This window comes from Hemicordylus capensis, chromosome 2, assembly GCF_027244095.1.
Source record: "Hemicordylus capensis ecotype Gifberg chromosome 2, rHemCap1.1.pri, whole genome shotgun sequence".
Classification (NCBI taxonomy): domain Eukaryota; kingdom Metazoa; phylum Chordata; class Lepidosauria; order Squamata; family Cordylidae; genus Hemicordylus; species Hemicordylus capensis.
Window position 1 is genome coordinate 331805485 of NC_069658.1, and position 14857 is coordinate 331820341.

At 44.0% G+C, this 14857-nt stretch overlaps 1 protein-coding gene across 3 annotated transcripts in view; it reads right to left on the reverse strand.

The window, feature by feature from the left end:
* The window catches only part of CDHR2 (cadherin related family member 2), a 43078-nt gene extending 31386 nt beyond the window's left edge, over positions 1 to 11692 (reverse strand). Inside the window, exons 1-7 of one of the 3 annotated variants that reach the window (XM_053288918.1) lie at positions 11566 to 11692; positions 10368 to 10890; positions 6258 to 6322; positions 5649 to 5723; positions 4264 to 4406; positions 1072 to 1125; positions 197 to 286 (exon numbers count right to left, since the gene is read on the reverse strand). In XM_053288918.1, the coding sequence (XP_053144893.1) occupies positions 197 to 286; positions 1072 to 1125; positions 4264 to 4406; positions 5649 to 5723; positions 6258 to 6303 (408 nt within the window). In that variant the 5' untranslated portion in view covers positions 6304 to 6322; positions 10368 to 10890; positions 11566 to 11692. Of the gene's footprint in view, positions 1 to 196; positions 287 to 1071; positions 1126 to 4263; positions 4407 to 5648; positions 5724 to 6257; positions 6323 to 10367 lie in introns of all 3 variants that reach the window. The other 2 variants (XR_008314757.1, XM_053288917.1) reach the window with 2 other exon arrangements.
* Between the last annotated feature and the right edge of the window lie 3165 nt (positions 11693 to 14857).

A 14857-nucleotide genomic window follows, 5' to 3' on the forward strand; every position in this document is an offset into this window, starting at 1 on the left:
CAGTTTACAGTTGATCTAAATACTGGGGAGTAAAGCGTCACCCACCAGAGACAACCACGATCTCATGTTTAGGCATTCACACAAAAATGCATAACGTGCAGACTTCTATACACACATGTGGAGCAGACAGATGATCACAAGTGAGGCAAAGAAGTCTGTAATGTAACACTGGACATTATATCAGGAGCACAGGTACCTCAAGAACATCTGTAAAATAGGGTTCATATTCAAATACTGGCTTGTTGTCATTTCGGTCTTCTACAATGATGGTGAGTTTTTTAGAGACCTGTTGGGAAGAGATGGACAGTTAATGGAGAGGCGTCAACATCCCAGAGTTCAAGGCAGGAGTAGAGAAATCCTGAACCCTAGGACATCATGATCAGATTCAAAGGAGGACTGAATCTGTACCTTTAATAATTTTGTAGAAAACAATAGCTGTGTGGGTGACCTGCACTATTTCAGCAGGTACAGCTCCTCATGTAGAGACAAGAAAAGCTGCACCGACTGAAATCCTCTTCTACAGGAGGAATAGGTACAGAAGCCCTTTCCCTAGTTAAGCTTCACAGATTAACTGTGTGCTTTCCAGATTAAATGCTACAACTGGGGTAAAATGCTTCAGCTTGGCAGGATCATATTGAAAACAACCCCCAGAATCTCAAACTCCTACAATGGGAAAATACAGCTACTTTTTTTTGCGACGTACATGCAACATTGTAGCACTATAATGTAAAGATAAAATCCGAAAGAAGGCATCAGAAATATGAATGGCACCTTGCTGTCGGTGCAGGGACTGCGGTGTCGCAACACAGGAAGTACGAAAGCACACTTAGCCGATCCATAGTGACACTGACGTAGGGCTTAATCTGGAAAGTGCCATGCTGATCCTTCCCTGAAACCAGAGCTGCGAGCCTGAGATCTCAGCAGCCAGCCTGAAGCAACAGTGGAGCAGCTGCAGCTCTCCCCAACAGCTTGAGCTGCCCCCCTCCCGCCTTGATAGGAAGGCTCCCCAATAGATCTCTGCTCCATGCATGTGCCAATATCAACTTTCTTCCAATATGTTGCCTCACTTACCTCAGCATTGAAATTGTCTTTAACTACAGCATCAATAATAATGGTCTTTGTTTTCTAGAAGGAAAAATGCAGAAACACTTTAACCAAGTGATACATTGACAGCATCTTTCCTATCAAGGTGCCTCTTCCTTAGGGCCAAATTAGTCTGGGATGCCTCCTTTCTTGCAAGTCTAAAAGGGGCAGGCCAATCAAAGCAGGCCTGTGAGGTAAAGGAGCATCTGTGGATCATTCTCAAACCCATTCAATAACCTCCCATTATTTCAGCTATTCCAAAACTCCTTAGCCCTAGCCAGCCACAACACCTCCAGCCATCTCATCCAGTAGCTGGAATTGCAGCTACTTCCCCCACCTCGCTGAAAAGATGGTTCCTGGAAAAGAGCAACAAAGTATCTAGTGGCATCTTGAAAATGAACCCATTTACTCTAGCATGAGCTTTTGCGGACTTCGGGCCAGTTGATGAGGTGGACGGTAGTCTATGAAAGTGTACACTACAATGAATGCATCAGTCCAGGGGTTCTCAAACTTGGGTTCCCAGATGTTTTTGGACTATGGTTCCCGTCATCTCCAGCTGAAGACTATTCTGGCTGGGTATGATGGGCATTGTAGCCTAACAACATCTGGGGACCCATCTTTGAGAACCTCATAATCTTTAAGGTCCCTCTAGACTCTTCATTGTTTTTGCTGCAACTGACTAACATGGCTACTCCTTTGGAGAGTCTTCCAGGTAAATTAAAGCCAGAGGTTCCCAACAGTGGGTACCAGTATCCCTAGGTGTACTTGAAGGGCTCCCAGGGGATACTCAGAGCCCTCCTGCCTCCCCACATTGCAGCTGCTCTGTCATCATCTGAGGATTACTGACTTGAAGCCATCACATCCTCAGCGATGTGTCCGCTGCAAAAGGGGAGGGAAGAGGGTGAAGATCCTCCTCCTCTGCTCCTGATTGGCTGGCTACCTGCTGAACCATAGCATACCCTTCCCCTCAGCCTGACTGACGGGCTTCAGAAAATTAACACTGACTACTTCCATTTAACAGGACAAGTACACTTGTCCCATTCATTTCAGTGGGAGTACTCATGAGCAACTTAGTCTGGCTGTATGTCAGTGACTAGAGTAGCCTTAACACTAACAGTTGTTTGTCTGTGCACACACATGCACACACAACCTCTGTGGGGTGCCTGACAGTAGGGGTACACTTGTTTTTTTAAAAAGGTTGGAAACCTCTGATTAAGGCCAACACATGCCCAGGTCACAGATCCAGAGACTGATCTATTGAAACTGACATCCTTCTTTCAGACCAAGCCCCAGGAATGATTTTTACCCATACAAACAGGAGTAGGCTGGAGGGCCATAATAACTCAAGGTAGCTGCCACAACCGAAGTAACTTTCCTCATCTTAAGTAGTCTCATTGAACAAGTTAGGCACTGCCGAACACTACAGTACTTGGAGTAATTTTCCTCATCATATCAGCCATTGAAATTGATGGGACTTGTTAGTCATGTCTTATTTATTTCAATGGTGCATAGTTCTCACTCACTTAGTCTGGGTCCTGATACATGCAAATAACACAGCATCCACCGTCCTAAAGACTCTTATCTAACTAACATAAAACAAAGTTATATGGGTTTTGGCCACAGTGTATGAACAGGGCAATATGGATAAACAAGGGGAAAGATTTAGTCAGGAAAAACAGAAGATGAAATAAACATAAAATCAACAGACTAACAACTAGAAATGAAAATTGTGGTTGAGTTGGGGCAAGATTCCAGTAGTTTCCAGAGTTCAAAGACATTATTTATTTTATTATTATTATTATGCTATTTAAACACAGTCTACCAGATGTTATTGACTGGATTTGCTACTTTAATTATCGGGCCCTTTCCAAGGGTCTAGGATAACTAAAGAAAAATTAAAGATAGCATCGTCGTATTCATGCTATCCCGAGTAGTGTGGCCTTCTGCAGCTGATGTGTTGTAATTTTATCAGTGCTCAAGGTGTCAAGATGGAGTTCAGCCATTCCAAGGGCACCAACAACTATTGGCACCACTACTGTTTTATTGGGGCATTTTAGCTAGGGTAGGCAGAGAACAAAGCAAATATCTCTAACTTGCAAATGGCTCACTAGGAGAGATATCACATAAAACCCTATTGTTCTTTGGAGAGGAAAAAGTTACATTTGCAAAAATAACGAGGCATATCATGAGTCAGGTGCTTTGGGGAACAAATATAAAGCACTTGGGCTATATTTCAGATCTGAACAAAGATTTAATTTAACAGAGATAAGCCCAGTTGGGAGCTAGTGCAAGTGAAAGCAAGTGAATCCAGAAGATTCCTGTGGAGTCCTGTCTGCAAAGAAGTACCAGATAGAACAGAATAATGATCAAAAAGCTGGTTGCGAATACCACCCCCCCACCCACAGACACACACATACATTCCAGAGCAACAATTGTCTGGTCTCAAAACTCAACATAACCTTTTGTTCCTGCAATCTGACATTACAAAAAACAATGTGTGTTCAGGAAACATGGCTGCACTTTGGACTAGGGGAATTCTAATTAATATAATGAACAGCATATGTCCTTTCCCTCCTGATACGCAGAGGTTCCCAATATTCTGTATTTCCCAGCATGCCTGTTCTAACACCATGCCCTTCTTAACAGCTTGGCCTTCCTTTCCATCTACTACTAGTACAACAACAATCTCATATCTAAAAAAATCTTATCTCTGCCCATTTCTTCCATAAGTAAAGCTCCAGGCAGTTTAGTTCTGGTTATGCCGCAGATCCCTTCTTTTTCCTCATGGAGTAGTGTTGATTAGAATGCGATGTAGAGGCCTTTCCTTTTGGTCTGAGTCTCATCATATTGAGTCTCATCCAGCATTGAGCGCATGTACGTATGTCTATCTTTGGAAATCTATATGATCCATAATAGCCATTTCTTTAGGGACTGACACCCTATCAAAGCTGTTAGCAGGTTACTGGGTGTAATCGGTCCAACGCAGGGGCGGGGAAGGAAATGTTTAGACATTCTATATTAGAAAAAGTAGCAGAAACTATGGCTTAACATGGTTTCTGATCAACACTGACACCCACACAAATCTTTACAAAAGCTGATTAGCGAAATATTCAAATGGAGGTGTGTTGGCTTGTCCCTGCCAGCTCTTCTCCTCTAGAACATTATCTTGGCCATTCTTACCTCATAATCCAGTGTTTGCTTCAGTATCACGTCTCCAGAACTGCTGTTGACAGAGAAGTAGTACGCCTCTGTACCCCGTATGCTATAGACCAAAGTATCATTTTGGTCAGCATCCACAGCCACCAACTTGAAAAGCCAGGCTCCTGCAGTGAGAAATGAGGGGTGGGGTGGGTGGATGGGGATTAACCAGGGCAATATGATATCTGGGGGGTGGGGACATAATTACTTCAATGTAGTTAATAGACTCCCCTCCCCCTAAAGAGTTAACTGGAAGTGAACCCTGTCTTGACTGATAGGCTGTGAACTCCAGGGGCTCAGTCAATCAGCACACCAGGTGGATGGGACCCTAGAGAGCTGTTGCGATCCTTGAAAGACAGGAGGGCAGGAAGCTTGAATTCTCATCAGGAGTTTGGTGAGTTCAAGGAAAAGGGAAGTTTAGTTTAGGGAGGAGTTTGTTTAGTCAGACTTCACGATAGTTGATAATGTTCTGATACTGATAATGTTCTATTATTGTTTACCTGCAATGTAATTGAAATAAGAAACACTAGCCTATGCCCATCTTACCTAGGGTATTGCAAAAGACTCTATAAACATTTAAGCGTGCATTAAGACAACCTATTTTTTTAATCCTACTAAGTATTCTTAACTGAATTTAAAGCTGAGAAAGCCTCAGACGGAAGCAGTCCATAGTAACTGAATAAAACTGTTTTGTTTAGTTCGTTTCTTTTTACAAGCCTCTCTGAGTTGGTTTTTAACTCAGGAAAAATGGGGGGAGAAGGGGGGACTTCTCTGGTGCAAACACATCCTCAAACAGTCAGCAGCTATCAGCTTTCTCACCATGTGTAGGCTTGCACGTGCAAGAAATTTGTACTTATCTAATAGCAAAATCAAGACAGTTTTCCCTGCGATTCCACCCCAAGCCCAGGGAAGTTCAAACTGTCGATAAGAGCGGTGGTGGCGGCAGCATTTTGAACCTACCAATAATAGAAAATAGCTTTAGGAGAAGCCTAGCCAGGCAGCTCAGCAGGAATGATTCAGCATTTCTTTCTCTCACATGAGCTTGCTCTGAGACAAAGGCCATAATCCGTTACAGTCAGCCATCTTTTTTCTTTGATTCACCATCTCTGCAGTGCCAAGCCTTTCAAAAGAGAACCAGTCCCAGGACAGTTTCCACCTGCCTTAAAACCTCTTCCCATTCAGGCCCATTCCTTGGCCTAGATATGGGGAGCAAAAAAGCACTCATGGAGCTATCTTAGTCTCCTCAGCCTACCCAAGGAATAGGCTAAAGAAGGGGGAAACCAATTGCTTTCTTTCCCACTTTCTCACAAGTGAAGCATTTACTTTTACTGCTTGTGTTTTGGGAGAGCACTCTCTTCTTTACTCACCTACACGTGTGTCTTCCGGCACACGGAATATGCTGCTCATATTAAATTGTGGTGATGTATTCCCATTCACAGATGCTACAAGAGAAACATTTGATAGAGATGGGTGGGTTAATTTTTCTCCATAGAGCTTGAGAGAGTTGCGCTAAAATCTAACAAATCTAGTCTGATGTATTCCCCCACCCCCCCATTTTTGCCAGAGGAGTTGATGGCTCAGGGCTTCCAATGAACTGAATGTGGGGAAGGTTTCTTATGTGGGAGGGCTGTTTACAGCGGCCAAGCTCCAATCCTGGCAAGCCTTGCCTTGATAAATTGTTGGATAAGGCTCCAGGCCTGAAGATGGCATCTCTTTTTAATCTTGTCCCCTACTCTACTAAGAAGCAATAGAAGACACAGAGGCCACTCTGAACATCATATGTCTTCTTTATCAGATGTAAGTCCCATTGATTTCAAGATAGAGAGGACAGGATTGCAGCTTTAATTTTCTGAGGCAGATGTCTGTCAATGTCAGGTTTGGGAATTATAACTAGGCCCAAGGCTCTACAGTTTCCATAGAGGTGGCAGAGTAGTCTTTAGGATAAGTGGTTGACCCTCACCAGAGCCCCACCTTACCTACTGCCAGGAACATGGAGAGAAGTGTCCATGAGTGCCAAACCATCCTGCTAGGGCAAAAAGACCTGCAAATACAGCACAGGGAAGGGTCATCTATCTGTAGCATCACACCTGCTCCCACCTTCTCCTGACCTGCAGGATCCCCAAAGCTGCTGAGATTGGCTCTTCTTTAAAAATGTGAAATATGCTCCTTACAAACACCCATCTCAAGGACAAGACTATCAGGGGATAGAAACCAACAGAGTATGGTATGGTTTCCAACAGGACACACCATGAACTTGACCACATATGACATTTTATAGGCTTGTATTTTGTTTGTATCTATCAAGTACCAGAAGAGATTTGATTCTGCAGGCAGCGTTGATTACATACTATATGTTCAGTAAGTAGAAATTAAAACCTCCAATCTCTGTTATCATTTCACATAATTAGTGGTCCCATCTATGGCTATCCCATTATTTCAGTTTCCTCTCCTATCATATTGCACAACATGAAACAATCAATGACAAGCTTAGAGTGTCATACAAACTGGACGACCTAAGAGTAGATCGGGGAGGGCAACAGCAGTGAGAACTATATATCAATGCAAAACAACAACAACATAACTACAAGACATGCAGTATATTTAAAATTATTTTATTTAATGAAATTACCTTCACCAAATAACATTTTAATAGAATTAAAAGATAAGTGCCAAATACCTCTGCATGCATTGGCTGGAAGCTGACATCAGGGTTACATCTTACATAACAATTGGGTAGAACATTACCTGCATGTTTCCTTTTATTTCTAGAAGTAACTGGGCTAGTGATGTAAGGTAAAGGTAAAGTGTGCCATCAAGTCAATGTCGACTCCTGGTGACCACAGAGTCCTGTGTTTTTCTTTGGCAGGAGGAGTTTACCATTGCCATCTCCCGTGCAGTATGAGATGATGCCTTTCAGCATCTTCCTATATCACTGCTGCCCGATATATGTTTTTCCCATAGTCTGGGAAATGTTTCCCATAGTCTGAGAAACATACCAGCAGGGATTTGAACCAGCAGCAACCTCTGACTTGCAAATCAAATCATTTCCCCATTGTGCCATTAGGTGGCTTTAGTGATGTTTTCCTTTGTTAATGAAAGTGAACCTTCCCGCCAAGAAGCCTGGAATACCTAGGGGTAGGCATATTAAGCTCCAGTATGATTGCCAGTGCTGGAGATTTTGGGAGATAGCTTTTCTTGATATTTCCCCCAATATGTTTTATAATAGCAAGCCATTCAAACTCCAGGATTGCCTTCAAGCATCACCTGGAGACTGATGCTGATTCCTGGACGCTCCAGACCAGTCTTGGGGAGCTGGCAACTCTCAGCCCCAGAGCACTCCTCCCCTGTAGGTACAACTCTGCGGGACACTAGCAATGTGCACACACTTCAGTCTTTGGGCTCTGTCCCAGGAGTCCAGTCCCGTTGCCGGACCCTTGCTACAGTATTGAGGAACAGATTAGCTGCCACCATAGAATTGGCATGGCCACACGTAATCTTTCCTTAAACCACACACTAATCGCACTGCATTTGTGTCAGGGACACATCTTTCCTGGGTGGATAATGAATGAGGAGCTAGGCAAAGGCACTGCTTTTCTGTGCCCTGGAAAATGCAGCTTCATAGGGGCCAGTCAGAAGGGTGAAGATGATAGGAAATCTCATAGTGGGACTTTGGCACCCTGTTTATAATAAAATCTGTTGCTCCTATCAAGAAGCACTTTGACATTTCTGACACTCGGGTGGGGATGCCAACCTCGGATGCCCAGCTGCAAGATGAGGAAGGTGCCACACCTTCTAGTTATCCAGCTCATAAAGCAGCTGATAAAGGCACAAGAGTACCTTTTAGAGTAGGAGTTGGCAATTCTACACAGCCTAGATACACACATCCCAAAACTCTCAAGTGCACATCAGAGATAGGCATACGGCAGCAAAATACTCAGCGCCAAATAATTCCAGATCATGACACACATTGCTCTCACCAGCTCCCCTAAACATGCCAGTTTTTGCAATGTCTCAAAAGAGAGCTACAACCCCACATCAAGAATTAATATCTGTATAATTCTTTCAGATACATTCCTCAAGCTGTCCATTACTCAGTTTAGAATCCAAGGACTGAGAGATGCCAACAGCGAACAGCAGCCCTGGAACTTTTCTGGGGTGCTCCTGTGGAGGAGTCCAGGCAGGATTGGTGCAGGCATCAGAGCCCATGGCTGCCTCCCTAGTGGCAGCATTGTGGCTCTCAGCTGCACACAGATGCCCTGGCTTTCTGTTTTGCAGTTGTGCATCATTTACTGGTTTACTTTTTCTGTTGTCCAAAGTCCAGCCAGCCAGTACAGACCTCCCTTTGACAATGACTCATATCAATACAATATATCAATAAAACTCATATCACATCCTCTGTAACTCCTAAGGCAATTGCACTGTGCTGTTAAGTAAAACGCTGTTTTAAAATATTATTTTAAAAATTCTAAATTGTTGTAATGCTTTAAACTTTTTGTTTTTGTTTTAACTAATGTTTTACTTTCTGTTTTTATTTTGATGTAAAGCGCCCAGAGATGCAAGTTTTGGGCGGTATAAAAATATGTTAATAAAATAAAAATAAAAATAAAAAATAAGTACAGCCATGTGATATTAAGGGCAATGCTTTTATTTATTAAAAAATATTTTTTTGAATTTGATGTTTTTAAATTAAACATCCACTTTAATAATGCCTTAGAAAGACAAGTTCCATGATACTTAGACCTTATTTACTGGTGTCAGGTGCTGATTTCCAACCACCCCCTTCATATAGGAAGCTGCCATACATAGAGCTGGACCAGTGTCCCATCCAGCCCAGTCCTGGCTAGCTTCCTACGCCCTGCAGCCTGAGATCCTCTTAACTGGAGGTGCAAAGAACTGAACCCAGAACCTTTTGCATACAGAACACATGATTTACCACTGAATGGCATAGCCCCTTCTTTGTCCCCCATCTTTATATCTGTAAAGTTTTGTTACCTCTATGCATAATTTGATTACTTTTAAGGCAACTATTAAATGTTTTACTGATGAAAATACTGGAAATACTTTCAAAATAATATTTGTTATGCATGTTTCCCATAATACATTTATTAAAAACCAAAAGTCAGACTAGTCAGATAAGTTTAGAATTCAGTAATGTCACTAAAATCATAAACGTCAATAATGGGTCACATACTGAGCAAGAAAGCAGTAGTACAGTGAGATGAGCAGGTCAGCAGCATTTTCCAACTAAATGGATCAGTGAACCAGGGAAGGGGCAGTTTTTTGACACGCGTCCCTTCCTCAGGAACTCTTCTGAGCCACTCAAGAATTTGTCTGTTATGACCAAGGGGGTGGGGGCTTTTCCTCTTGGTTCCTCTTGGTTCTTGTGCTAAGAGTCTGTCCAGCTTAAGGTCGGCCCATCAACTAATTCATAGGAAACATCCAAAGAGTTTTGTCACAAAGTCATTTTGGGGAGAATGTTTATTTTGTCCCAAGCACAGTCCTCGGGGACATATTTTCGAGTGGCACTGAGGGCTTCCTGGGGAAGGGAAGGGTGTCAAAAATTGCCCCTTTCCCAGTGCCCCAGCCCAGTTAGTCGGAAGCGCTGTTAGGCTGCTCCTCCGGCTACACCTGCACTTCCTTGTTCTGTATGTCAGCCAGTGAATATATATATATACACACACAGTAGCACAGCTTTCTGTGAATACAGCTCGATACAAAATAGAATTGCCTATTCTATAGAATTAGAAGAAGCAATACAACTTGGGCATAACCCTGTGAAAGTGTCCATGAGCAGAGCAACTACTTTGGTGCCTGTAGTAATCCAGCCAGGCCTTTCAAACCTTATGCTGGCTTCCCTTGATGTTGCCTTAACACAGAGGGGTTTCACGGGATCCATGGTTGCCCACAGGCCCACACTTGCTACCCATGCAGAGCTGTTCCACTCAAACGGAGCAGTGAGCCCCTGAGAGTGGGGGCGGGGGGGGGGCTGCTTCATATTGTTGCAGAGTTGGGTGCCCCACTTTCCCTGGTACTGTACTGACCAGTACTGACCAGTAACCAAAGGTACACGCCCCCCGCCCCCTTACCTTGTATTATGCGGGAACCTGGGAAGGCTGCTTGCTTCTGCTGTAGGCCATGGAGCTCTGAATCCCTCAGACTTTGGTTCCTGCTGTAAATTAGCTGATCAATCATTAACTGAAATTAGTGGATCGGGAGCTCACTCCAGCCTCCTTGAATCTCATCACCAGCCTTCCTTCTTTCTGAGGCTTGAGCAGTAGTCATTCCAGGTATCCCAGACTGTGGTTCCAGGGTGTTCTGGAATGGAATCTCCCAATTGCCAGACGTATCCAAAATGACCGACAGCTTGGCAACACGAGGTGCTCATTTCCAACACCAGCTTGCTCCTCAGTTCCTGCTGCTTCGCCTTCCATACATGATCTCTTGTCTATGATTTGAGGCCCTGCCTCTACCTAAGTAACCATTTTGCTAGATGCTTTGCAACATCCAGGTTCCATTGCAAGGTGAATGTAGGCAAATCTACTGCGAACAATCACTTGGGGAACAGGACCATGCGAGGATGCTGCACTGAAGGGCCAGGTGTGAGATGGACTATTGAGAAGAGACAAAAACTGAAATGGCTTTTACTGTATGCAGAGGATACCCACCCAGCAGCATTGGTCTTATAGCTGGCCCATGAAAGCATAACCCTTGTTCGTTTGCTTGCTTGCTTGAAATACTTGTATATCACTTTAAAGGTACTTTACAACAACAAAAATCCACAAAGTGGTTTGGATAGAAAAATAAATAAATAATACATAGGAGGATTCCCTGTCCTTAAAGGGCTACCCTCTAAAAAGCGACAAAAGGTAGGCACCTGCAACAGCCACTGGAGGGATGTTGTGCTGGGGCTGGATAGGGCCAGTTGCTCTCCCCCAACAATAGAAGAGACTCAGCAGGGGTTAACCCTACGGGGCAGGATTTCCTAGACAGACCCTATTCCCTTCCAGGACTGGGCAGTCTTGGGGCCCCTCCCACCTGCCACTGCCTCCCCCTCACCATATGGAATCTCCCAAGCAGAGGCTGTGAGAAGAAACTGATCGCTCAGGCTTTTCCTTTTCTACTCTTGTGTAGGTCCTGTGCCTTTTCACACCAGCAGCAGGCCTTGCTTCTTCTATGTGTTGCCTGCTGAATTTCTGCCGGTGTGTGTGTGGTGCTGCTTCTCAAGGCAGTTTAAGGGGAGAGCCCTCCCCATGGGGCACACAAGGGAGAAAGCTACCCTCTTACCCTAGGCGCCTGGGCTTGCTCCTGCCTCATGGTCCCTTCCACATTCAGGCCTTGCATTTCAGAGCCCTGCATAGTTCTGGCCGAGGCAAATGAGCCCCCTTCCCTGTGCTGCTGGTGTATGCCTTTGACCTCACACCGAAGTAACTGACAAACAAGAGGATTCACCAGACAGGTCTCTGTGTGTGTGTGTGACGGGGGGTGGGGGTGGGGGAGAGACTCTTGCCTCCCCAATGACCTACTTACTGGAACAAATGAGGATTGTGCTGTCTCCATTCAGGCAGAAGATGGGTTAGGCTGGAGGAAGGGAGGGAAATGATGCCAGCTGCCTGTCTGGTGATCGGTTCTTTGGGCTAGTGAGTGTGCTGTCACTCCTGTTGCTTTGACCAGCCTGGACACAGAGTAAAGTGTGCCGTCAAGTCGGCGTCAACTCCTGGCGACCACAGAGCCCTGTGGTTGTCTTTGGTAGAATACAGGAGGGGTTTGCCATTGCCATCTCCCGCATAGTATGAGATGATGCCTTTCAGCATCTTCCTAGATCGCTGCTGCCCGATATAGGTGTTTCCCATATTCTGGGAAACATACCAGCAGGATTCGAACCAGCAACCTCTTGCTTGCTAGGCAAGTCATTTCCCCGCTGCGACACATCCTTCCTTACCAATGGTGCCAAGACTCAGAAAAACATATTTACTGGTGTTACACAGGCACCTTGGGTCTCTCACAGCTTTCCACTTTCTCACAGAGAGAGTTCCCACTTTTCAGTCTCAAGTATCTCTGGCATGTTATTAATCAAAAATCAAATCAATATGACTGCAATAACATAGCTGTAATTCCAATAACAAGAACAAAATTAGGAAGGAAAGAAAGAGTGATTTCTTATAAGGACGTTACTGGTTATAAAGCTTGCCTGACTAATCTTAAATTAATATGGTGCAATAATTTATGATGAAACTGACATGAAGAATGAGGTGTAGCAGTTATAGATCACTGTTTCAGGGGCAATCTCTGCTTTATGGGGTAATATTTGGTGAGAAAATGGCAAGAAGGGGAAAAGTCTCAGTGCCCCACCAAGACTTGCACGGAGGGAGAATGAGATTCCGCAGAAGTCTATTCAGGCATCTGGAGCGTGCACATCAGTAAGTAGTACTGCAAGAGCTTTTTAAGAAATGCAATCAACAAAAGTCTAGAAGAAACCCCTGTAAACACCTAAACAGCACTGTAGCAATCCTTCTGGTCTTTGGTAGTTCCAAAAAATGCCACTAAAGCAATAGGAATTATCCTGTGTTGCCCGGATTACCATCATTAAACCCATGTGACTTTTCTCCTGATAGGAATTTGTCTGGTGGAAGTTCAACAGTAATGCATACAATAGGAGCAAACAGTGCAACTGGTTACTCTAAAGGGGCCATTACCTGATAAGGAAGAAAGTAGTTTAAAATGTGTCTCAGTCATAATCTCCGGAAGACCGCCAACGCTGACGTAAAAGTCCATGGTTACAGCATTAGCCAAATGCTGAGTCAGTTATTGCCCCAAACTTCCAATCACTGAAAGAGTCTGTCCACAGTTACAGCATTTGTCTCTTCAGACAAATGCTGTAACTGTGGACAGCATGAGGCTCCTGAGTGCACTGATGCCAGGGCAAGGCGTGTGGTCATGCTCTCGGGAGGCTCTGTGTGAAAACAGCATCCCTCTTTTTTAATGTCCGAAGTAGGGTAAGTGTTAAACTTTGGGCAGTTAACCTGGTAATGGGAAGTTATGGCAGCTCTTTAGTCTCCTACTATTCCTTGACTAAAAGTTACTTCCAAGTACTAGGTATGGCTGTGAGAAAAGTATTGGAAGAAATGGATCCAAGTCATCTAAATCTGAACAAAATAGTGAATTCAGAGTCACCTACACATATGAATTTGTTTTACCTTCTGTTAAACTATAACTGCAATAATTCCTGCAACCCATCACCCACCCCACAATTGCTTTATTTTGGGATGCTGAAATGCATTTGTTGATTAGCCACAAGTTGGCTCCACTGTTTTGTCTCATTCTTCCTCAAACCAAAACACATCTCACTGTTAAAGGCCCTTCTCTGTATGTATTATAAATAGTATCAGGAGGCCCTTTCTGCATTTTGCCTGGGTGCTTTGCAACTTGTAAAGGTGCAAGCACCATCCATACAGAGGACCTGGCCAAACTTGCTTAGATAAAAATGTGCTTAATATCCATAACTGATACAGGGCACTTAATTTAACTTTGGGAGTATATTATGTGAGTTACTTTGATACAGAATGCTGATTTTTTAGTGCATATGCAGCCTTGTCTAAGAATGTAAGTGTCCAGTGTTCTATCTATCTATCTATCTATCTGTCTGTCTGTCTGTCTATGTCTATTTTATATACCAACTTTCTTCCAAAACCTGGAACTTAAGACAATGCACAAATCAGCAGTTAAAATTAGTTTTCAGTATAATGCAACCAACCATTTAAAACCAACAATAAGAACATATCAGAAAACCCTTGCTGGAGTAGGCCAAGGCCCATCCAGTCCAGCATTTTGCCTCACACAGCAGCCAACTGGGAGCACTCAGGAAGCCCCCAATTGGGGGAAAGAGGGCAATTGCCCCACTCCCTAGGTGCTCTCTAGCACCTGGTGTGCAAGGGCATACCACCACCCTGATGGAAGTATATTGCTACCAAGGGTAGCAGCCGTAGAGAGCCCTATCCTTCATGAATTTTTCTAATCTCCGATACACAACCAATCGTAACAGAAAGGAAAAACACACAGCAGGCTGAAAGTAAGCCAACGAACAAAAAATATCAAGCTAAATGCTAAACTGAAGATCAGCGTTTTAACTTGTCTGTGAAAAGATAACAAAATGGGGGAGTGAACAACAAGTTATGGTGAACTTGACTTGTTTATGGTGGTATTCCTGGATCTTCAACCTTATCCTGGTACCCTGCACATGACATACCTATTCACTTTTGCCACTGATTTAATCAGCTAATCACCAGAGCATCTGATGTAGTAGTGCCTTTACAGTGCCCGTGACTTTTTCCCTTCAACAGAGCAGCATGGCTACTATTAGCACATAAGAAAAGGCCTGTTGGATCAGACCGAAATGCCATACAATTCAGCACTCTGATTCTCACAGTAGCCAATCATGTGCTGCTGGGAAGTCTACAAACAGTACATGAAGGCAATAGCCCCCTCTTGCTGTCCCCCACACCAGCTGGTATTCAGAGGTAGGCTATTCCCATGATCAGCCGAAATCGGGCTAGGGGAGCCTTGGCTGACCATGGGAGCC